This window comes from Myiozetetes cayanensis, unplaced genomic scaffold, assembly GCF_022539395.1.
Source record: "Myiozetetes cayanensis isolate MyiCay16 unplaced genomic scaffold, myiCay2020 scf1, whole genome shotgun sequence".
NCBI lineage: Eukaryota > Metazoa > Chordata > Aves > Passeriformes > Tyrannidae > Myiozetetes > Myiozetetes cayanensis.
Window position 1 is genome coordinate 116,906,741 of NW_026086604.1, and position 25,548 is coordinate 116,932,288.

General features: G+C 43.2%; 1 protein-coding gene across 2 annotated transcripts in view; it reads left to right on the forward strand.

Annotated features, from left to right (window-relative positions):
- The first annotated feature begins 2,774 nt into the window (after positions 1–2,774).
- JAZF1 (JAZF zinc finger 1) overlaps positions 2,775–25,548 on the forward strand; it is a 187,799-nt gene continuing 165,025 nt past the window's right edge. Inside the window, exon 1 of one of the 2 annotated variants that reach the window (XM_050322568.1) lies at positions 2,775–3,004. In XM_050322568.1, the coding sequence (XP_050178525.1) occupies positions 2,890–3,004 (115 nt within the window). In that variant the 5' untranslated portion in view covers positions 2,775–2,889. Of the gene's footprint in view, positions 3,005–3,501; positions 3,521–25,548 lie in introns of those variants that run through there. The other variant, XM_050322654.1, reaches the window with a different exon arrangement.

The window sequence follows — 25,548 nt, forward strand, 5'->3', positions numbered from 1 at the left end:
AACTGAAGCCATCAAAGTTGAATATGTACAAAAACAGGCCCTATAGAGTAGGAAATGTATCTTCATCAAAAGATACTGACCTGAATCCTTACTCTAGGGGATACCAGTAACCCCTGTCTTTCCAGCTCATCTTGACTGCTGCAAGAGTTAAGTGCTCTCCCTGGCTCAAAGGCTCTCAAAAATCCTGAGAATTCAGCAAACAATTAATGGAAAGAGACCTGCAGCTAACTGGACAAGTTCACACATCAGAAAGCAATCATTACATTGTCTATTACTAGCAGGTATCAGCAACAAACCTACTTTTATTTCTTTGTAGGTGAGCAGTGCTCTTTGTTAATAGCTACTAAAAGTTATTGATAACAACTCTATGTCCATCACAGTTTTGTTTCATAACAGAGTAAATCATGGGTCTATTGACCCTCATAGATTAGGCACATGAAATTCTTATCTTTATTATTCATTCTGATTAAGCTTGATTTTGTGCCTTAGAACTTTTCTATTTGAATTATGCTGGTCATTGACACTAAGACAATTTCTACTCCTAATCAAACAAAAATGTAAAATCTACAGTCCCTATTTTGTTAACAGTGTTGAGGATTCATGGTTACTAAAACCACTATAGGTTTAAGAAGGCCTGTGTGTTTGACCCCACAAATTAGTCTTAAAATTGCAATTTATTAGGGAAGATGCCTAACTTACCATTTTACTCCTCTTCCACACTTACTATTTGTTGCTTTACGTCTTGATCACATGGGCATTTGCACATACCTGATTTCGTGGTATTATTCATGACAGCAGCTTGTGTGGCATGAGTTTCCAGAATTACGCTCTTAATTAGGATCAACTCCTCCTTTCCTGATCCAACTCACAGTGAGCGAGTTCCATTGATAACATCAGAAATGCCGTGGAGAAATCAGAGGAATAGTAACCTGCAAAGCAGCTATGCTTGAAACAGGTGAACCAAATGGCAGATATACCTCTGTATTATTCAAAAGAATTAGATATTTTCACAAAATGCCCAACAGTAGCAGTTCCACAAACCTCTAAACTGGAGGTCGCAGTGAACCCTGAAAACATACTGTGGACTATTATGTGTCCATATTACCATTCTTTTTTGAAGTGTAAAATCTATAATATTGTTATAGTTCTGTGTTTAAGTATCTCATGGCTACGCAAACTCCTTTTACAAACTCCACCTCTGGGTGTTGAAGTAAGAGAAGGCTTCTTCGAATGGTATTTTTCTGGAAAGTAGGTTTTGTGTTCGCTTTGTTTTCTTTGATGTAAACCAGAAGGAGTGGATTCATACATCAAGAAAAATATGCAATTGGATGAGGGTAAAACATCAGAAAAATAATAAAGTAAACATGTAAGAAAATGACTAAAATAAACTGCAAGATAAAGCTTGTTTTCTCAACACAGACAATGGGTTCTCTCATATACGGGACCCCTGGAACTAGCTTCAAGACTTTTCATGCTTTAAAACAAATGGGCTAATACTCATCTTTCCATTCACAAACCGTTCTGCTACATTTTTAGGATTTGTTTTTCTTTGGTTCTCTCAGGAACGCCAGGAACATTGCTACCTGCAATACAGGTAACAAGACATGCAAGGGCTAGGCTCGTTCTTGTGCACACAGTTGATTTCCCATAGAAGAGAACAGCCTGGGACTCTTATCCATCAGTGGGACCAGTGGAACCACTTATATCTGACCAATTCAGAGTCTCATGCAGATACCGGGGCTTTTTTTTAATCCATACTTTTGCTCAAAAATATTAATAGTGTAGAACTGTATAAATACGGAAAAAAAGATTATTATGAAACAGAAATGGGGGAGAAAAAGAGAGAGCCTTCCTGACGAGCAATTTTTTTTTCCCTTTAATTTTAAATAAAGCTGTCTGCAAATTCGAGCCTAGGGAGACCTTCATTAAAATCAATTAATCAGTCAGCCTCTCTGCTGAATAGCTTTCTGGAGACAAAAAAATCAAAATAGGATTTAGGAGCGAGGTGTGTGCAACTCCTGCTTAACTTTCCCCCCCAGCCTCCCCCGCCCAGGGCCGCAGCATCACATCCCTGACCCGCCTCAGCGGGCGGCGAAGGCGGGAACGATCCGGTCCGGGGATCCGTGACCGGCAGCTCAGGAGGAAAGGGGGCCGCAGCGCACTCGGCAGCGGGGAGACCCTCGTACCTCGAGCAGGTGCCCGGGGCCTCTGGCTGATCGCCGGGCAGGTGAAGGTTGGGTCGGGCGGTCTCGGCCCACGCCGGAGAAGGAGCGACCGCCCCTCAGTTTGGCGACCTCGGCGAGGGCTGGTCGTTCCCCCCACGGGACGGTGGAGGTGACGACCGCGTTAGGAGCCAACTCCCGGCGGCCGGGAGAGCCCCTTGGGGCGGGCGTCGCCTTCCCGGCCGCAGCACCTACCCCGGAGCATCTCCCCTCCACTCCCCTCCCCTCCCAGGACAGCCCCCGGCCCAGCCGCCGCCTGCGAGAGGCTGAAGGGGAAAGTTATCCCTGCTCCCCCCCGGCCCCGCGCGGTGCGGGACGCGGCGGCGCGGGTGTCCCCCGGCGGCGGAGGGCGGCGCGGGTGCCCTGCTCCTCCCGCCGGCGGCGGCCGCCGCCGGGGCAGCACAGCTGTTACAGAGCCGCGCTGGTCCCTCCTCCCAGCTGCGGCTGCCTCATCTCCCCCCACCCAGCCCGTCCCTCCCTCCGCCGCTCCCGACGCTGCTGCTGCCGCTGCCGCCGCCACCTCCTCCTCCCCACCCCCACCCTCCTTCTCTCTCGCTCCCCATCTCTCTCTCTCTCCGTCCCGTTCCCCCTTGCCCCCGCCTCTCCCCGCCCTGCCGCCGCCGGCCCTGGCAGAGCAGGCACCGCAGGGGGATCTCGATGTAACACCATGACAGGCATCGCCGCCGCCTCCTTCTTCTCCAACGCCTGCAGGTTCGGGGGCTGCGGGCTCCACTTCCCAACCCTGGCAGAGCTCATCGAGCACATCGAGGACAACCACATCGGTGAGTGCCCGCGGGGCCGCGGCCGGGGCAGGGCAGGGCAGGGCGGGCGGGGCGCAGGGGCCGCGTGTGCGGCGGCGGTGCGGGGCGGGGGGCACAAGGTGCAGCGGCAGCCGGGGCGCGGCAGCGCCGGCCGCCGGGGGAGGGAGGTCGGCGGGCGGTGGGTGAGGAGTGGCAGGAGCGGATCCTGCGGGCGACGTGGAGCGCTCCTTGGGGAGGCGGCGGCGTGCGGCGCGGCGGCATGGGTGGGTGCGGGGGAGGCGTGCAGCCCGCCGGCCCTGGCGAGGGGGAGTTAGTTTGCATTGGCAGGAGGGAGCGCAGGAGCCCGGAGGAGGAGGCGGCGGAGGAGGAGGAGGGAGGGAGGAGGACGGGCACAGCACGCCGCCTGCTGCTTCCGCCCCGGCGCTGGCTGTCAGGGCTCCGGGGAGGGAGGGAGCCGCCGCCGCGGCAGCCATTCCGCTTCCTCCTCCTCCTCCTCCTCCTGCCGCCGCCACTGCGTCCTGTCAGCGCTGTTGCTAGGTGTGGCGGGGAGCACGGGTCGCGCTCCGGCCGCCGCAGCGCGGGAGGCGCCTCTCGGCGGAGACACCGGCGTGCGGGAGCGCGGGGCCGGCGGCGCGGTGGGCGTGGAGGGAGCGCCCGGCGGCGGCGGGGCCAGGGCAGCCCCCGGCGCCTGGCGGGCGGGAGGCGAAGGTGGCCGCGCCGGGCGGGACCCGCTGCCCTGAGCCACGGAGTCCAGGCCGCGGAGGGCGGGCCGGGCAGCGCCGCGCCGGAGCATCACCTGCGGGCTGCCCCCGCCGGACCTCGCTCCCCTCGGCCTCCCGTCCCGCCAGGGCCTCGGGGGCGGGGACGCGGCGGGGCGATGACTCGTCAGTGCCTTCCCGGCGCGGGCGCCTCATGGGCGGCGGGCGGGAGCGTGCGCAGGGCCGGCGGGGCCGCCCCTCGGCAGCGCGGGCGGCGCCCGGGGGAGGAGGGGGCGGCGCGGCTCCCGGCCGGCCGCGGGCGCCAACTTTCCCTCTCCCCGCTCCGGCGGGACCGGCCTGCCCGCGCCCGGACGGGCCTCAGGCGTGCTGGAGCGCAGGGTCTGCCGGCGCAGCATCTTGTCCCGAGCCGGCCACGGCGCTGCCGCCGCTCCGCACCTTCCCTGCTCGGCAGGTGTGCTGCCTTGTCTGCTGGGCTGCTTGCTTCCTCTCTGGATCTTCCCGACTTTCTCTTTTTGCTAATGAAATACAACCCTCAAACTGTCAAGAAAACCCGAACTAGTTCTTTAAAGCAGATAAAGTTTTAAAACTAGGGGGAAAAATACAGAAGTTTTAAGTACCCAAGGGCCAGAGACTCACGTGTTTCACTAGAAGTACGAGGAAACAAATTGCTGCTACAAAGCGATGAAGCTAGTGTGCACTTCAGTTTATTAAGTTTTAATAAGCCTGCCTGAAAACCTGAAAAAAAAATCACTCAAGCTGACATTGTGAGTGTAACGTTACATTAATGTAGCATTATAGGTCAGGGAGATGAAAGGTGTGGTTCCTGTAATTATCACGATGCCTTATATGAGGTAACAAAACCACATACTGTAAAACTCTGTAATTTATGACTCGACATGGTGCAGGCATACCACTGTAATGTTGTTGGGGTTTTTTTAATCTCAGATTCTTACCTTTTCCTATACCATGCCTCACATTATACCAGAAAAGCTTAGGGGAAACTGTTTCCCAAAATGAAAGTTCATAAGTCATCTTGTTTGTCCCTCGAGTGGATTATCAACCCTTAGGTGGCACAGCCCACAGGGTGTTAGAAAAGATACAGTCCTGCCTATGTGGTCTGTGCATTGCTGCTTGATCCCTGATCAGCTGTTCTGAGACTTCTCCACAGAGAAGAGAGTATGCTGAAACACTGTAATTTTTTTAATCTAATTTCATTTTTAATTCTATAGCCAGTATTCATTACTTTTTCCTTTCTCTCAGAGTTAAAGTATTAGGATTGCACACATTCACATTTAATAAAGTGTGTCATTTGCCAAGACTTGCAGGACACACAACTGAGACTTTGCACATACGTTGTTACACGCATGCAACTGATTTGAGTACAAATTGGTGAGGAAAGACATAAGGTCACTTGTGCTTGGTTTCTAATGTTTCACCTCCACGTGACAACAGGTGGAACTTGACCTGCTTGTGAATACAAGATGCAACAATGTTATGTTACCTGTATCAAGCACTGAGAAAATCAGTAGGAGTTGAAACAATAACACTGAGTGGATCCCAGTTCGGACATGATGGCTCAAGACTATGGTTTGGTGTGTGCAAGGAACTCCTGGCAAAGCCTCAAGGATGATAATCTGTGAAAACCCACCAGCTAAGTGCTCAGCCAAAAGGTGACTAACCTTTCTGAAGGCAACTAGGAAATTAAGAAGTAAACGTCTGAATAGGAGCTTATGCTGGAATTACTTTTGCAGTAAGATGATGCAAACGGCATTCAGTTTTTACTGTCATACAGGCCTAGAAATGTGCGCTGAAATTTGTTGCTTTAAAAATTGCCTGTATTTTTTGGCGTGCAGAGCAAACAGTATCGTGCCATATAAAAATAGATTGCTTTGGGCATTCTGTGTGTGCTGCAGGAATGAAGAAAACTTGATTGAGTTATATTCCATTATTAGTTTAAACTGAAGTGGGTGATTGCTGGGCAGACGGTGTTACAGTGCAGATAACAAACTTGATGCTGCAAACAGCTGTGTGTGGGGAGGCGCGTATGGCACGAGCCCTAGCTGCTCTGGCTGCTACAGTGCTGCTGCTTTGCCACATTTCATGGGATGGGTTAGTCGTTCACATCAGCAGTGGAGCACTGGTAGGAGTGTGGTTGTTTTTCAGAGCTGTACCCTGTTTCTGAAAAAGTCAGAGCAAACACTTTTCAAGGGATCTTTTTTTGGATCAACGTTGCAAATAAAGCTCATTTTAGTATAAAGAAATGGGACAAGGGACAATGGGCAGTAACTTATGCACATGAAGTTCCACTTGAACATGAGGAAGAAGTTCTTTGCTGTGCAGGTGACTGTGCAGATTGCCCAGAGGGGTTGTGGAGTCTCCCTCACTGGAGGTGCTCGAGAACCACCTGGACGCAATTCTGTACCATGTGCTCTAGGATGATCCTGCTTTAGCAGGGAAATTGGACCAGATGACCCACTGTGGTTCCTTCCAGCCTTATGCATTCTGTGAAACACTGCTGTGACATTCTGGAGACAGAATATGGTTGGTTTCTGAGAGATTCTGCAGTTGCTTTCTTAATTCATCCTAACGAATAATCATATGGTAATGAAATAATTAAGTTGACAGTGGTGTGGGGTTTTTTCACCTACATCTTAGGGCCCAACTGATAAATTATCAGTTACTTGAAAAAGCATCAGTGCATATTTCCTGGGACAGTTGTGGCCACTGGATGAAATAAATCAACTCTGAGGTGGTGCTATGTGCCTATCAGCATATCAGCTGCTTTATAGGTTTTGCATTTATACATTAAAGACTTGTGAAGAATTGGGCTAGCTCAGAAGCGCTGCTCTGGGGTCTTTCATCTGGCAGGCCCTACTGGTATCCTCTGCAATGAGACCATGTTCTGTATTCTGTAGCAATACTACCGAGTGGTGTATTCACATTTTCTGTGGCTCACAGCTGGAAATGGATGTTGATTTAAAACTACTGATATGTAAATGCTTCTGTGTCAGCTTTTTCTGCCAGCATGTTGTCCAAGTAAGCTGAAGTGCTGTTACCTTCTCTGGATGGTGGGCTTTTGGTCTACCTTACTAGACCATCTCCCTGCCTCTTGGTTTTGTCTGCTCTGATCCCTTGCAGGTAGTTTGGTTGACTTTTTTGACGTCTCTAGTCTGGGAGCAAAAGGGCAAATTTATTACAATTTGCCAAATTCAGCACTGTTGAATGGAATGGACCAAATACAGTCAATTCCCTAGAGTACTGTCAAGAGAAGAGCAAAAAAAACCCCAAACCCACCAATCACAAACTGCTGAGTATTTAATTGTGGCAACATGGAAAATTTTATTGTATTTCTGCTGTCCGGTAGTGTCTTCAGCTATAATGTTAGGGCCAGCACCTCTGGCTCCACAGAGTGTTTCTGAAAATTTAAGTCTTCTGGGGCATTTTGAGCTGTTCATGGAAGTCCAGTAAGTCCAGAGGGTCACACCCTTTGGTGTGTGCATTGGTGGTTTTTCTTTTTCAGGGGTGGAGGGCAGGGATGGGGCAAATCTTTCCTCCCCCCCCAATTTGTTTCTCCCTCAGTCTGTCTGTAGTTGAACTGCACTCTTTAGACTGGGAGGTCAGGCAGTTCCTGAGTTGCTAATACAAAGTTTACTCTGATGTTGAGGAGCCAATATTTCAATTGAATTTCTTCGTTAACTTTTGACAACATCAATTTATTTATTTTAATTTTTGCTTTGTATTTGTAGTAAAGTATTTTTAAGTCAGGTGAGGTTGTTGCTTGTATGACCCACTACGTGTTCACTTAGTTCATGATAAGTACTGACGTACCATACACACCTGGGTAGCTCTGTGGCTTACGTGAGCAGTCTTGCTTTTCCTGAGACTCATTGAGGAAAAGGATGTGGATGAAATGAGTGTTCAAACATGTGATGGTGGGCTGGAAGAGGTGGAAGAGTGGATATGAAGAGATAGGAAAGATAAATCTGAAGACACTCTTACTTCAGTGGAAGTAGAGTTTGTTAGTTGTATTGCACTGAAAATGCTAGAACAATTTGAAAGGAAGGAAAAAGACCTTCTGCTTATACAGCAATTGCACAAACTAAGATGATCGACTGTTGCTGAACATTTCATCATAGCTTTATAAGAAGTTCTGGCGTTGGATAGCTTTCAGAGGGGTATTTGTGTAGTATTGCCATCAGAACTGGGAGTTATGATTCTTTTCATCAAATTCAAGTGATTCCCAAATACTAGAATGGTTCCTGCAACAGAACAGTACTTGCTGGGAGAGCAGAGGCAGCTACTTTCCTAAGTTGTAGGATTAGCAGGAAAAATAAGACTTTCTCCATAAAAAAAAAATTGCAGAAGACAGACTAAAATCTTGCATATTAAATACTACCCATCTGGAAAGTTCAGGTCATATGGAGGGGGAAAGAAGCTTATGAAATTCCATGTCTAGTGGTAGCTTTGACATCTGCTGCCTTCAGTGACTTCAATTCTTATTTAATATTATGCAGTTGTGGGGCCAGATTCCACAGCAAAAACTCAGAGTAGTTGAATAGTCCACTGGCTGACTATATGCAAATTGCTTAAAGTTGTCCTTTTCAATATTTTCTCAGAAATGCTAATAACAGTTGAGCAGTGTCCTCACTTGGATAGTAAAAGGTGTTGAATTAGGAAGCAGGCTGTGAGCACATGCAAAAATGGCAGTTGCTATTTCTAAAATGTGTGTTTTGCTTCCCTCTCCTGTGTTACCCAGACTTCCACCAGTATCTTGGATAAAGTGCAGTATGACAGAGATGACAGCTTCTATATGGAAGCCCACAGCATGTTGTATTAAACAAGCATAAGAAGATGCAACCGTTGTATGTTGCTAAAGATGAGGATGGGAGGCTACACACTGGCAGTTATGGAAGGCCTGGAAAGCTTAAATCTGTATAACAGATTTTGTTTGCTAAAGCCGAGCTCTTCTGAAGAGTGTGAACATCGTTTAAGTGGTTACCATCATGTAGCTCTCTCTTAGCATTTGCTCAATGTGTAATTTAACACTTGGAGCGCAGACTGGCTGTTTTGAAAGGTGGTAGATCTTAACCTGAGGCTTTTTACACTGAGTGATGTGGCAACCAGGTACTTGGAATGCTCTGATCAGCATCTGGAAATCAGAGGACAGACCAGTGCATAGTGTCCAGTAATGTGCATGAATGTCTGTCCTTGCAAAATAAGTGAAAAATTACGTGTATTTACCTCAGCAGGAGTGCTAATTATTGTTCACGAGAAAACAACTTTCTACATTTATGGATACACTTTTCTGAAGTTCATACTCTGTCCAGTACTTCTACAGCTGTAATTTTTGTTACTTATTGAAAATGCATTTCACAGTAAGGTGGAAGGATCTATTTTCCAAGAATGTTGGTTATTCAGTTTGCTAGCTGATGTGGGGAGGAAGGCACTTTTATTTCAGGAAGGCTTTTCTATCAAATAGTCTTCTTTTTGCTTATTTCTCCTCCCCACATATTATCTTGAGCGGAGCAGAGTCTGATTATTTTGTACTTACAAGTCTGGTTTCTTTTGCTCTTTGGCTTTAAATTTAAGTTGTGATAAAGTGTAAATGCAATGCTTGCAACAAATTCTAGAATATGATAATTGTATGGAGGAAAATGGAATTGCTGTTAAACTTTGACTAAAACATAATTTTTGATACTCCTGAGACATGAAATCTGTTTTTGTTTTGAGGTTACCAAGTACATGGAGGCTAAGACATAATTGTGTAAAGTTTGAGTATTTTGTAGGAAGAAAGGGCTGAAAACAAACATCTGTGAACATGCTGCAAACTGATTTTTCCTTTTTAAGATTGAAGTTCTCACATGAAACCAATAGGGATCTTTCCTTTTTCTTCTGCCCACTGAATTGGCTTTGGGTGAGGCCTATTGCAGGGCTATATTTCTACCAGTGGCAGGTGTTGCTCCTCTTGTGTTCCAGTAGATCTGCACAAGAGTCAGAAAATGAAAACCTGAAGAAACATTAAATAACTTGTAGCAGTAGCATTACACTTCGCTTGTGTAGCTCATGCTTACCTTCAGGGTGAAATTTATAGTGGTTATCATATCTCCTCTTCAGGCCTTGAGAGCGTGTTTTCATAGCCAACCTGTAGTCCTTATGAGAACTGTAAGATAATCAGGTGGCTACCAGTCAAATTATCTTTTTTTTTCACTTCATAATTACTTGGGGAATGTAATATTGTGTAATAAAAAATAGTAATTGTATAGTAAAAAATAATTTGAGAAAGAAGATGAAGAAACATCTCTTCCATGGGAGAAAATCTAAGCTACCATTCCTTCCTCTTACAGAATATAATGCAAATACAAACAAGTAATCAGAAATACTTTGTGTCAAGCTGCAGAATACTTTAATGCAGAAGAAACAAGCACTAGAGGCCTGCTGCTTCTAGTGTACACTTCATTGCTCTTTAAAGTGCTATTTTTTCTTTATTTTTAATTATTTTTCTCGAAAAAACTGTTTTTCACTGTGAATTAATTTTTATTTATCTCTAGTAAGCACCAGTAATTCAGAATTTGGATGACAACCATCTAAGAAAATAGCTGCTATGTACACTTTGAGAAAGGCAAAGATTTTTCGTGTTAATTTGAAGTGGCAACAATTAGGGAATTGATTTGATAATCAACTTCACAAAGTGCTTAAGGCAAAAGGGTCCCTGGTTTTAAAGGACCGTCTCGATGAATTACTTCACAATAAAAATTAAACAACCAATTCCTGTTTCTCAGTGTCTAATCCTATCCTGAGATTTGGAAATGCTTTGGCAGAGTACATACGGTTTATCGTACTTTAGTTATGAGATGCTGGACCAATATTTAGAGCTGTAGAATAGAAGAAATAGTCCAGTTTATGGTTTCATGGTTTTTCTTTACTTTGTGCCCACCAGAGATGCTGATGACACCGTAGTGCTCTTTGTGTCTCTGATGAGTACACAGGATGGGTATAATACTACTGTGCAGTTTCACTTCAGATACTATAATTCATTAAAGACTGAATGGACTTTGTTTTACAAAGGATGTAGTAAACATAGAAGAAGAAATTTATCATTTTAAGGGAAAGAATTAAATGGGATTTTTAAGCCAAGGTGCTCAGTTCCCTATGGCCAAAGAAATTAGAATTTAATTATAGATGAATTTTGAAATATTTCTTCTGATTTTGAGAAAGATTTCACTGTGTGCTAATAAAGGCCATCTCATTTGTTAAGAGACTTTTGTGAAAAACTGAGTAGTTTCATTTTGAAACATTGGCATTGCTGAAACTGCTCCAACAAAGTGGTTTTTTTAGTTTTAGAAAATATTTGGACACTTCTGAAATACCTGCCCTGACTACTTTGCCAAACTTGAGTAAGCTGCAAATGTTTCTGTTTCTTATGGAAATTAAATATTTTCCCCAACATATTTTTAACAATAGTAAATATTCTGTGAATAAAATTTGAACTGCTAAATACCTGAGTGTGCTGTGGAAAGGAGAAATACATGTAAAGCATCACCTCTTTCTTCAGCAGTGTGTAATGTAGTCACTATCTTACTTCCTCGGAATTATCCCAGTAGAAACCATAACCCAGAAATAGGCATTTAAGATGCAAGAGATCCAGTTTCACTGCTATATGAGGCTGCCATGGATACATAAATGTCAACTCAGCCCCTTATGGACATTCAGTGAAGAAAACAACACTATTTAATAATTTCAGTAATTTAATTTGCTGTAATTATGCTGTGTATCTTCATCTGTGTGTGTGTGTATTAGTGCTATGGATGTGACCTGAAAATTAACTTAAAGGCTTCATGAAGAGGTCAGTTGCTTACCTGCGGGCAGGTGAAAGCTGCACACCTGTTTACTGAGGTCTGCCCTTGCTTCCTTTGTCTTCAGATAAAAAAACTGACATCGACACAAGTAAATCTGGTGACAAAATTTTAGGAAAAACCTGTAAGTTTACATGTTTTTGTAGCAACCTGTTGGGAGAGTATTGCAACTTCGGTAACTTACTGTTGAGTGTCTGCTACCTTGCAGATGTCATTGATGGTGGTACTGTGTTAACTGGATGATGTGAGAGTTGTTAAGATCTCAGTTAAGATGCATAAAATAACAGTTAATCACTCACATAGAGACTATGCTAGGGAGTCTTCATTTTCCCAGGCTTATTGTAAGCACTTGGTGTACTTTAGAGAGACTTTCTAGCTGTGCTGCAGGACTCTCTCCACACAGTCCCATCACTGGTAGTAACTGTATTTTCCTTATACCTCAGAAAATCTCATAAACTGACTAGATGTTGTTATATAGATTTGAATGCTGACACTGTAGCCATATCAGTCCTTACACTTTATCATCAGCAACCGTATTTGGTAGGGGTTCCAGATTTTGGTCTCTGTCCTACGAGAGCTACCCAGAGAGTTAGCTACCTGTACCTGATGTATTGTTCTCATTTCATCTATCCGGAATAACCTCTTTCTTGCTGGCAGGTTTTTTTGTGCAATTGTGAAGAACCTGCCATCAGGACAAAGCAAATGCCCAGTCTTTGCTGACAGTTACCTTGGGGCAGTTGCCCAGGGCTCTCTTTAGACCAGGCTGAGTGGTGACATAGTCTGTGTTGGACACTGTGAGCTGGAACATGGTTATATGCCAGAGAGTTTTAGTGGCTTGCTCAACCTACTTCCAGAGCCAGGGTAAATACCAAGAGCTTGTTCAGGTAAGCAGTAATAATTGGATGCACAGGATAGGGAAAAGGTATTTGTTGCTGTTACCTTCTGTGGATATTTTTGGTTGTGTTCTTGTATTTTAATATTAAGTAGTTGGACTTTATTGAAATTAAAAAAAAAAAACCCTTTAAGTAGATTTTAGATGATGAATTTTACTTCTGTGGCAGTTTTCATATCTCTGAGTTAGAAGTCATCTGAAAGAGAAGGGCAAGAAATGCTATATCTGTTCTTGCTATACCTGAGCTGTATGTATGACCTCAAATGCATTTCAAATATTGAAACAAATATAATAAAAAAGAATATTGATTTATAAGGTTAATTAATGTTCTGGAGATACACTGGACTAATTGATATCTGCATTTTTTTCTCAGCGGCAACCTGACTTTTTCCTTTCTTCCTTTTTAAAATAGAAAGTGTAGTTCCTGTAGCACTGTCACCCTAATTCTGTGTTATCCCACTGACCTCAGAAATATGGTGGGTGTACAGTTAATGGACCCTTCCTGTTTTTGCTAATGGCACAGTGCTCCAGCCACAGGATTGCTTACTGCCACCAAGCATTCTGGAAACGAAGGAATGCTTGTTCTGTGGTAGCAGGTGTGAATAAACCTTGAAAGCATGCTAGTATTTGCTTATAATCTCTAGTGGTGTTGTGTGGCTAAAACCATAGCATGGAATTGAGTTTTCTGGAAAGTCTTGTTAACTTGTGTGGTGTAATAATTTAAAATTTTTTTATGTAGTTAATATATGCCATTCGGCTTGTTATATCGATAATTAGGAACAATAATTCATGCTGATTCTTCTGCTTGTGTAATTTTAAAATATTAATTGTAATTGAAGACAAAAGTAAATGTTTCTTTCAGAAGCCTGCAGAGCTGCAGGTGGTTAGGATAAGAGGTGAGAACTGAAGAGAGGGGGTTAGGAACAGCCTACATACTAGTTCAGTTTTGGGAAATTGACCCTAGATAGTAAACTGCAGAGGTAAGAAAGAAAAACCTATACCTTCCAGTGTCTGTATTTTGGGAAGACACTTGTGTGGGATTAGTCATCCTTTCATGGATGAAAAAATATCATACAAACCAGGGGGTGAAATTAAAAAATATTTTTCTTGTCTGTGTTGAGCTGTGGAATAAAGTTGGACCTTTACATCTTTCTTCTGTTCTGTCTTAGCTTTGCTTACTAAATGAGGAAAATTCAACCCCTCTCATCACCTGCTACCTTTTTTTTAATCTACCAAGTTTTGACTGGTGGTTGAAGGACAAGGATTATAAATTCTATACCTACATGTTATTGTCTGTAGAGGAAACTCTGCTCCAGTAGTGTTTAGCTTTTGATAAGAAGTTATGCTCAGCAGAGCATTCTGCTGCACATGCATGCAGACCACAGATTGTGGTTCTTGATGCCCTAAAGTGGTTTACCCTTTGCATAGCAAGTATCCACCTAGAAAGGTGTTACATGTACATTCTGTAGTAGAGTTGTTGGGTACCTGGTTTAGGCTTTTTTGGAAATCAGAAATTGCCTTCTGTTCTGTTACTGCTTTAAAAAAAAAGAAAGTAAAAATCTCCCTCCGGTGTCTGTGCTCACCTGCTGCTGACCCTTCTGACTGTTCATTCTGTTCTCTTCTCCTGTTGCTCCACAGATGAGTGGTTGATTGGAGCCTTTCTATCACGGCTGCTGCTGCTGCTTTTCTGTCCTGGAACCACTGAACCGCTTCATCCTGTAAAGTCTGGAAGCCTTCTTTTCTTGTGAATGCTGGTTGTTCTAATTTATTTTTGGTGCTCTGTAGAGCAGGTGTGGCTTAGGAACAGGACAGTGAACTCAGACATAATAGTAGGATATACTGTACTTGTGTTGTTCAGGCCTCTGTGTTAGTACATTAACCATACTAATAGAGAAGGTCCCTTTCTGACATAACAAAGAAGCAGAGTATAGCAAGGAATAAAGATAAAGAAAGGTGAAATTGAAACAAGAAATGTGAAATTAAAGCAAGGAAGAAAAGGAATTTATGAAAAACAAGGGAGTCTGCTCTCTTAATGAGCTCTTGGTTGGGGTTTTTCAGTCTCGTAAGCTGGACAGAATAGAAACTTTTCTAGGCTTTTTCTTGCTGGTTAGACACATCTCTAATTCGGGAGCAAGTATACAAACCACTCTTTTGTGACTCACGGGTTGGATGCTTGGGTTTGTTCAGGCAGTCTACTTGAGGCATGTACTTGATGAGATTCAGAGCTCTTAATGGATGTCATAAGTATACTTAGTTCACTGCCTGCAAAGTCCTTATCTAATTTTTCCTGAAAACCTCTCTTGTTCATATTACTAAACGCTTCCTCATATCAGATCTTTTCTCTGGGTTATTGTAGCTACCTTTTCAAGTTGCTTCAGTATCTCTTTTGAATTTCCCTCCTCTGTAGGTGACCTGTCATGGTACTAATTTTTAACTCATTTTATGTAGATTGTGCTCCTTAAGAGCAGCATGAATGATCTGGATGTGGATAACTCCCTTCCATATTTTCATTTTGAAGCAGAACTTTACATATCTGAGATTTGAATTTTTCTGCTTAACTTTGTTGGTGAGGATACTGAGAACTGAATGCTGAATCCAAAGGGCTGGGTTCAAAGCACCAATTTATCATTATGTGTGCTGAAGCACTCCTGGAGAAGAAGTAAGCAATCTTCTTCTCATATATGACATAACCCCTTCTTGTTCTTCCAAGAATACAGTAGACTTTCTTTTAAAGTCAGCTCTAAAGCCATCCTGTTTGGAGTCCTTGGATTCATTAAATGCTGGGCTAGTGACCATCTCTCCTAAACAAACATCGGTTTGTTGCTATTGTGGCAGAACTGATTTTTTGCTTTATTTATTTTTATTTTTTCCCCTTTCTAGTGGTTCCACGGTAGAACAGATCTCTTTTTAAGATAATAAAAGCCTTTCCTCTTGGGTAACCTTTAGTTGCTTTCTACGCTGTTGTCATGGGTAGGTGGCTTAGTAGAACAGACTTAATAATAGCTTATCTGGGAGACAGTCTGTTTTTGTGGACCTCCATTCCTGGTTTGTTGCTCATTTCCTCCCTGTGAGCCCATTGATGCCCATTCCCACTTTTGAACCTCTGGAGTTAAGCAATTGAACATCTTGCATGATGGCAATTTTTAGAATCCAATAGGCTGATAACAAGCACTCAAGAAAGCAAGATTATTGGTTTGGATTTATTTGTGGTTTTTTATCCCTGACATTTTATGAAGAGCAGAATGTAAGCATGAAGACCATTACCAGAAGGTTTCACGCTTGTATTTGCATAGGTACAAACCTAATTTGGTTTGACAGAGTCCTTTTCCACAAGTATCTGAGACAGCAACTTGACTGTCCCCCATTTGAAAAGAATTGACCAAGTTGAAGTACTCCATGTATATTTTGAGCCCCAAAGTGTCTAAGACCACGGCAAAGGAAATCTGCTTTCTCTGTTGGTGTCCTTGCAGGGGAGTATCAAATGTCAATTATTAGGTCGATAAAGCTGAAGTCTCACAGTCATCCTGTCTCCTTGCTCTCCACTAGCTGATGTGGTGTCGTGGCTGTGCAGTAGGATGTGGAAGAGGATTCCTACAAACAAAAGAGCTAGTGAATAATTATGTCCTAAGCAGAACAAGTTTACCTGGGCAGAACATACTTCTGATTGAGCCAATATCCATGTGAGTTCCATGAAACAAAGCTTGCCAGTACGATACCTCTGAGTGAGCCATCATATGGGCAAAAGATACCAGCTGATGCTGAGACACAGACGCTGTTTGGTGCCTCCAGTTGTGAAGCTGTCCATCCCACAACAAAGCACAACTGTTAAATTGCTCAGTTTATAACACTTTGACTGTCACATGTCTATGGGTACACAGATTTTTTTTACTTTGAGAGGGGAGAACTATTGGGTGCTGAGATTTGGGCGCTGACAACGTATCCTAGTTTTCACATAATCAGCATAAAATTCTTTTGTAGGGCGGTTGATATTTAGGAAGTGCTGAAACTGAAAGGTCATTCATGGGGCCTCGTTTTGGTCCTGGGTGCTTTTTAAAATTGAAGTGTATGGTTTATGGTTTAAACAAAACTGATCAGTGGTACTAACCTGTAGCACTTTTGCAGACTAAAGTGATCTTGGCAGTTCTCCCCATCTGATGACCTGAGGAAAGAGAAGACATGGTTACAAGAGGTAGATTTGAGTAGAGGCAGCTTCATCCTCCCTTCTTCGATGCTGTTTCTCGAGATGGCACGGAGGACAGCACAGACCTGTTTCTGTGCTGGAGCACATATTTAAGAACATTGCATTTCTAGTGATTTGATGGACTTATTAATATAGTAGGAACTTGTTTGGACATAATTTTATTGCTTAGGATGTGTTGTAATGATGGTACAACCTTATGAGAATGGCTTGAATAACACACTGGCTGGCTTGGGAAGATGCAGACTTAGCAGGTATCTTGGTTGGAGGAGAGCAGAGAAACGTCTATATGTCTGCCTGCCACAAAAATGTAGTAATAATGAGATAATGCTGCTAAGTGCATGTTCATCAGTCGTGTTCAAGTGCTCAGATAATCGCACTGATGTTTGCAGTTTAAAGAATTAGATAAACGGCACAGTGGTATTTTGTGGTATTTTAACATTTGGGTTTGAATCTGAGGATCAATTGTGGGCATTTCCTGAGAAGGAACAAGTTTTTACACGTTTTGTGATCTGCAAGTCTCATGCTGAGTGAGTGTGTGTATGTGGTTGGCTGATTTTTATCACTTCCAGTTTTGAGGGAGCAGCATATCCAGAGGTCTTCTGATGAGAAGCAAGGTTTTCAGATAAATACAATCTTTTCCTGGTGATGTATACTTGTGGTGTCAGCTTAATGGTGCTACCATTTTGAACTGGTTATAGGAAAATGAAAACAGTGTTCCATGTTTCCCGAGTTTGGATTACCAGCACTGCACTCCATAGGTAGCTGTGAATACAAGGTGTCAGGGTTAACTTTTCCTTTTCAACGTGTACACAGTGTTCCCAAATAAGTGAAGGTAGGTGCCAGAAATGAGTTATAAAAACAACAATGCCTTAGCACTAGATAGAGATTTCTGCATTGTGTCCAACTTCCATAATCTCTTTTCTGCACCCAGCTTTAAAGTTAGTTGATCTTGGATCAAGGATTTGGAGTCCTGTATTATTTGCTATTTCCCACCGCTTTAGCTGACTATAGGTGAACAGATAAAGCATTGTCTGTGAGCAGTAGCCAATGCTTTTCTGTGTATATATGGACTAGAAAAGAGATGATTCTGTTAATTAAATACAGCATAGAAGTGGAATTTGCATGTTTTTGTCTCTGTGTAACTGTGAACCATTACTGGTGCAGATTCTCTTTAGTGGGATAAGGGAAAGGCCCTTTACAAAGCAAATTGGAATAAAATCCAAACTACTTTTACCTACACAGTGCTAATAGATCTGGGGTTTTATAAAATTTGTATTACTTGTTTTGCTGTCTGATTTCCTCTTTCATGGCTATTTCACTTGGTGTAACAGATCTCAAACTTTTTGCTTCAGCAGTGATATTGTAAAAGAAAAGGAAATAAAATGCTTTGTGTGGTGGTGTTGCATTTGGATGTGTGGAAAGGTTTGTTTCTTGGTTGGGCTTTTCTCTCTACCACCTTTCCCTTTTTTGCAAAATCTTTCAACCAATCTTAAAACTGATGAAGATAGTAATTCTTGGCTTTTCTGCATCTGTCCATATCACTGTAGAAGCGAAAACATTGCTCCAGATATTGCTCTGATTCATGACCATTCACCTTGGTTTAGGTGGGTGGAGGAAGAGAATACATTATTGTGAAAGAAAATGTTTGAGCTCCTCAGTAATAAAGTAAACATACCTTGCACTTAAGCAGGAAAAGTGTTGGTGGATAACAATGGTGGAATTATAGTTTAATTGGTTGACTGTAATAATAAACATTAGTATTTGGCAATGTGTTATTTCCATTTAGAAGTTCAAGGATTTGATGGCTCAGCAAACCATGGAGGAGAACCAAACCAGAGAGGTAAAACCAGTCCTGGGCTTGTGGCAAGGCTGGATCTTCTCCTCCTTGCAGGAATTGTTGCGAGATGCTAGGTAGGTGTGTGGGCAGGAACGATTTGTGCACTGAGGACATAAAAAGATAATTTGCCCCTCTCAAAAGCAAAACTTTTGGATGATCCCTGACACTTTTGGATGGAGCATGGATAATTTCTCTGCTGCAAAGATCCCATGAACCTATCAGAAGACCTAGAGTCATAAATAAGTCTATACATAAATATATAAACCCAAACATATACATGCATAAGGGAGGTTTATCATTCCTTTGTCTACATGTAAATAACTGTTTTGGTTTTGTTTTGTGTAGGAAACTGAAAGTGCAATTTCCCTTTCAAGGAGGTGAGATCACAGAATTCACAATAGGTTTTATTCTAGAGAGAGTACCTAAATACCTTCTATTTCTGATGGCCTTTTTTTATTTTTTCTAACAGATGTTTACAGTAACTATACTCTTGACATTATTTTTCACTATCACAAAAATCGTGCTGCTGAGGCTTTGATAGCTATCTCAGGTTAATAACTATCTCCTTGGTTGTGAAGGATAAAATCTTAAATGAGCCAAATATGTGGGCAAGTGAGCTGAGCCACAGATATTTTTCCCAGCAGCCATCTATTTTAACTTCTGAGCTTTGTGTGTGTCTGTGAGCTTTAATTTCAGAGCAGTGTCTGTGAGATAATTTCTGAATACAGGGTTTATTAAGTGCTTTAAAGATTTATTATTTTTATTAGTTGCTCTATTTATTTATTGCTATCTTTTCAATTTTATATCTGTATTTCTTTATTTTTGATGTTTTCCTTTCTTTTTTAATTTTCCTATCCTAAAGTTTATCTGGGTAGAGCTTTTGATGTGGCAAACATTGAACAACTTTACTATGCGTCATCTAACTATAGTAGGACTTGATGACTCTCTTATGTGTTCTTACTTGTAGGTCCATGAATTTGGCAATAAATCATTGACTTTTTTACATTGATAACAGGAAACTGCTGTAAGATGTGCATTAGGAGTACTTGAACCTGGCTTGAAAAAAAAAATTAAAAAGTCGTACCCTGAAGGAGACAAAGAGTATGAGAGAAAAGTTACAGCACATCAGCACTGTGAGGACCAGCAGAGAATTGTACATAGTGAGTAAAACTCCTGAAACTGGCAAAGTAGGCAAGAAAGTGCTGAAGGCAGAGATGCACAATTTATAGACAGATGATGGGTTCTCAGAGGAGTGCAAAAATGGTTGTGATTTAGAGGTCAGCAAAGGTAAACCCCCTCTCTCTCTGTCTTTTCTCTGAAGTGATGGGATTGTGCTTCCATTGTGTGTGCTTGGTCCAGGACATGGTACCAAAAATAACCCTAGGAAGGTGAGGGAGAGATGGACACCCTAGGTGGGTAATAAGGTGCTGTTTCTGAATCTCTTACTAGAGTCTGAGGAGTACATTATCTCTTTTTTCTAATGATCTGGGATTATATTTGACTTCGAGTACCAAAAATGTGGTGCTGCCAGGTTGTCTTTGCTTAAGAAGAAAAACTGCAAGAAGGAATTGATGAATAAAACATTAGTAGTGGTGAGGCTGAGATTGTAGAAAAAGTGCTATTTCCTGCAGTTAGCAAACCTGCTTCCTCTCTTCTATTTTGTTTTTAATTTCCATGCCTCATGTATCCTCTCTGTTCTTTTTAAACTTCAAGAACTGTGCTAAATGGAGTCTTTGATGCTGGGGTAAAGGATTACATTTGCTAGTAAGAACAGATTAGCTAGTTCTTTTAAAACAGAGCTGTCTTAAAAGAAGAGGGCTTTAAAATTGCTGGGGGAAGGGAACCTCCATCCATCCCACCCCTACGGGTTGGATGCCAGTGCTAACGAGAGATGCCCAGGGTCTGGAGATGGATTGCAGGTCAGCATGAGAGCTCCTGAAGAGCAGCACAAAGGAGTTGCAGCCATTCCAGCCAGTAAGTCAGCTGCATCAGGGCCCAGCTTAAATGCCTCTATGCAAATGCACGCAGCATGGGAAATAAAGCCTGCAGGGCTGTGATCTTACTGACATTGTGGAGATGACTGGGGTGTTGGGATGGAAGAATGCAGGCTCTTCAGGAAGGACAGGCAGGAAAGGTGAGAAGGGGGTGTTGCCTGCTATGTCAATGACCAGCTGGAATGCATGGAGCTACTCCTGGGGATGGATGAAGAGCTGACTGAGAGCTTATGGGTCAGGATTAAAGGGAAGGCAGAGATCCATGACATTACAGTGGGGATCTGCTACAGGCCACCTCACCAATATAGACAGATAGGAGTGACTTCACATTCACAAGCCCTGTTCCTCATGAGGGACTTTAACCACACTGATACCTGCTGGAGGGGCAACACAGAAGGGCACAAGCACTCCAGGAGGTTCCTGGAATGCATTGATAACTTCCTTCTCCAAGTGACAGAGGAGCCAATACTGGATCTTGTTCTTGCCAACAAGGAGGGTCTGATGGGGAATGTGAAGCTCAAGGGCAACCTGGGCTGCAGCAGTCATGGAAAGGTAGAGCTAGAGATCCTTAGGGCAGGGAAGAGAGCACACAGCAAGCTCACTGCACTGGACTTCAGGAGAGAAGACTTTGGCCTCTTCAGGGTCTGCTTGGCAGGGTGCTGTGGGATAGAGCCCTGGAGGGATGAGGGGCCCAGGAGAGCTGGTTTGGTATTCAAGAATCACCTCCTCAAAGTGATGCATCCCAACAAAGAGGAAATTGGGCAAAACCACCAGGAAGTCTGTATAGATGAACAAGGAGCTCGTGGATAAACTCAAACACAAAAAGGAAGTCTACAGAGGGTGGAAGCAAGGACAGGTAGGCTGGGAGGAATACAGAGAAATTGTCGAAGCAGCCAGGGATCAACTTAGGAAAGCTAAAACCCTGATAGAATCAAATTTGTCCAGGTGAATCAAGGGCAAAAGGAAAAGTTTCTCTAGGTACATCAGTGATAAAAGACTTGAGAAAATATGTATCCTCTATGGAAGAAAACAGGTGACCTGATTATCTGGGATATGGAAAAGGCTGTGTGACTTTCTTGCCTTGGTCTTCACCAGCAGGTGCTCCAGCCACACTGCTCAAGGCAAAGGCAGGGACTGGGCGAATATAGAACCATTTACTCTAGGAGGTCAGGCTTAAGACCATCTCAGGAACCTGGAGGTGCACAAGTCCATGGAGCCTGATAAGATGCATCCACAGGCCCTGTGGTAATCACGAAACCACCAGCCACTGTATTGGAGAAAGCATGGCAGTCCAGTGAAGTTCTCACTGACTGGAAAAGGGAAAAAAATCTCACTATCTTAAAAAGGGAAAAAGGGAAGACTCGGGAAACTAAGGGCTGGTCAGTTTCATCTCTGGCAAGATCATGGAGACTGTGCTAAGGCACACAGAAAATAAGGAGGTGATTGGTGACAGCCAGCATGGCTTCACTAAGGGCAAATTGTGCCTGTAACTCCTGTGATGGAGTTACAGTGCTGGTGGATAACGGAAGAGCAACTGACATTGTCTACCTGGATTTGTGCAAAGCATTTGACACTGTGTCATCCTTGTCTCTAAACTGGAGAGATACGGATTTGATGGATTGGCCACTCAGTGGTTCAGGACTTGGCTGGAGGGTGACACTCAAAGAGTTGTGGTTAATGGCTTAATTTCCAAATTAAGGCCAGTGACTGTTGGGATTGGTGCTGTTTAACACACTAAGCTGTGTGGTGCACTCGACACCTACCACAGGGAAGGGATGTGGAAGGAAGGGATGCCATCCAGAGTGACCTTGACAGGTTTCAGAGGTGGGTCTGTGCAAACCTCATGAAGTTCAACGGGGCCAAGTGCAAAGTCCTGCAGGTGGGTCAGGGCAATCCCAAGCACATGGACAGTCTGAGCAGAGAATGGATTGAGAGCAAACCTCCAGAGGACAAGGGGGACTTTGGGTGGACAGGAAGCTCAACATGACCCAGCAATGTGCTTGCAGCCCAGAAGGCCAACTGCATCTTGGGCTGCATTAAAAGCAGCATGGCCAGCAGGTCAAGGAAGGTGATCCTACCCCTCTGCGCTGTTCCACTGAGACCCCACCTGGAGTGCTCCATTCAGCTCTTAGGTCTCCAACACAAGAAGGTCATGGACCTGCTTGAGTGGGTCCAGAGGAGGGCCACAAAGATGACGAGAGGACTGGAGCACCCCTCCTATGAAGACATGCTGAGAGAAGTTGGGATTGTTCAGCCTGAAGAGAAGGCTCCAGGGGGACCTTATAGTACCTTCCAGTACCTAAAGGGGGCCTACAAGAAAGCTGGAGAGGGACTTTTGTCCAGGGCATGTAGTAATTGGACAAGGGGTAATGGCTTTGTACTGAAAGAGGTTAGGTTTAGATAAGATATTGGGGAGAAATTCTTTACTCTGAGGGTGGTGAGGCACTGGAACAGGTTTCCCAGAGAAGTTGAAGATGCCCCATCCCTGAAGTCTTCAAGGCAAGCTTGGATGGAGCTTTGAGCAACCTGGCCTAGTGGAAGGTCTCCCTGCCTATGGTGGGACACCTAAATGATCTTTAAGGTCCCTCCCAACACAAACCATTCTGTGATTCCTGAATGACTGCTTTTTCACCCAGAAAGTAGCGTTCAGTTGTCGAGTCACCAAGCATCAAAGTGGGCACTGTTGAGCAGCTTGCCCCTTAATGACTGTCATTTTCCTCATCCTTGTACTCTTGTAGTGTGCTTATGCTTATGCACAGTAAGATAAATGCAGGATAGACATTTGCTTTTCTTACATGGGGTAGCTGGAAAGGAGTGTATCTGTGATATTTGGTTAATTGAAAGATGCTTACTGAAGCTACTTAGTCTTAGATAGTTTATCTTCTGCTCATAAAAGAAGCTATGGCAGAAATCACAGGCTATGGACATACTGTAGCTTCTCTTTATATGAATCAAACCCATATTGTGGTCTGGCCTGAGGCCACCTTGTAGAGTCTGAAACTGTCATGAGGACTGCTTGTATTTGTTTTCAGTTCTGCCCCTCCCAACCCCACACACTCCCACCTTCTTTTGAGAGTGTGAATGGTGATTCTGAGGTCCTCTCTGTCATGAGGCAGGGCAGTGCTTCTGTGTCACCATTCTTGAGCAGCACATGCAATCAGAGGTGTATGGTGTATGTATTTATTTCTTTTTTTCCTCTCTTAAATTTCGAGAGGTTTGCCTACAAGATGAAAGAGTGATATGGCCCCCCATTAAGAATGCAAATGTTTTAAAACTAATTTTCTGTGATGTTTCCAAATCTTATTCAAATATCCTGTCTTAATCTGGGCTAGTTCTTCTTCTCGTCTTTCTTTTTATAGTTTTCTTCTTTCTTATTTCAGCATCAAGCTTACCATGTTTTTTGCACTTCTCTACTGCATATGAAACTCAAGGAGGAACATTTAACTTCACCTGCTGTGGTCTTTAAGGGTGTGATGAGTGGTAGGAAAACCTTTTTTTATTGTACTTTGACAGCAGTTGTTGTTGGAAGTATACTGAATTGAGTGCTACCACTAAGCATATGTGAGAGGTAGGTAAATGTACTGCTGTGGACTTCAGGTGTGTTTTATTCAGAATAAATGTTTTGGTTTTTTCTATGAAAGTTGTACCTCTGCTTATTTTAAAGCATTTTACTTTTTTATCAAATCTGGGGACCCTAGTGCATCATGCAGTTTGAGTAAGTGTACTCTCAATTTTTAGAAGTCCTCGCAGCACCTTACCTAAGGCCAAACAATTTCTCTGACAATATTTCCGTGAGATTGTTCCTTTCTATTACGGTCTCTGTACAGAAGTAAAGCTTGGTTGTTGGTTCTTTGTCTGCATTTTAGCTGATTTTAAGTTTCAGTTGTTTAAAATCTTTGTCTCTGTAACTTTATTGGCAGTGATAGTCCATATGGTGTAGGATAACCGGGGTCTTGCCTTTGTTTTGTTTACATAGTTTTGCTCTGTAGCAAATGTTTCCCATGTAAATGAGCCTTTTCTCAGCAATTTGTGCTGCATGAGAGTCATCTAAGTTAGTGCCCAACTGCAAATGTCCTGCTGGTTCAGCATCTATTGCTTCAGCTCTTTCAGTCACTGTCATGGGTATGAGCTCCCAACATCAAATGTCATGGTCTTGAGGTGAGAGTCCAGTTAGGTAATGATCTTTCAACACACAGCTGCCAAATCACATACACTGGTGGTATATTTAATGGTAAATCATGCAGTCAATGATGTAGGTATTTCAGATTTATGTTTTTTTAGGGTTCCAACTAAAATCATAGTTTGTAAGAATGGGATTGTTAGAGTATTTTTCTGTATGTTTAATTATAGTACCATATGGTCAAATAAAGTTACTTTTTTTAGTGCAGTGGATTCTTGGAACTCAGTGTAACTGACCTTTGCTACCAGACTGTAAAAGTCACTTGAAAAAATGTATTAATAAGGAAAGAACAGTATTAATTTATGTGTCTATATACTATACTAAAAGTGCCTCTGGAAAATTTCCAAACAAAAAATAAAATAGAATTTCTCAAGATTTTCACAAAGGTCTGCATTACTGTCCTTATTTCTCCTGCCAGAAGCAGGATTTGAATGGAGAAGCAAATGTGGTGCAGCGTAAGAGTGAAGGATCAGGGAGGAAAGGTCTAGAGCTTCTGCTTTAGGCTTTGCTGGAGAAGACCAGCTTGTATGTCATCAGGATGCATCTCCAGACATGAGCTCTGTCTTTGAAACTGGACTCTGGCTATTGTCTGTCACACAGAAGTTTGTAAGCAGTGGGGTAGCTGGCAGGAGTTGGCATGGTAGGATGAAGTATTCTTGCATGTATCATCCTGGGTTTCTCTCCCTTCCCACCTTTTAGTCAAGTCAAAAGTTCACTTTCAGCTCTGTCCTAGAACCATAATTTTGAGATGGAACTGGCTCTTTGAGAAGAGTGTGATTTGTGCTTAATACAGATGTAAACATTGTGCTGATTGTGCCTTCCCAGTACTTATCTCTTGTGCACATTGATTTCTTAGAAAGTCTTCAGCTTCTTCAGCTTTTAGGATCTG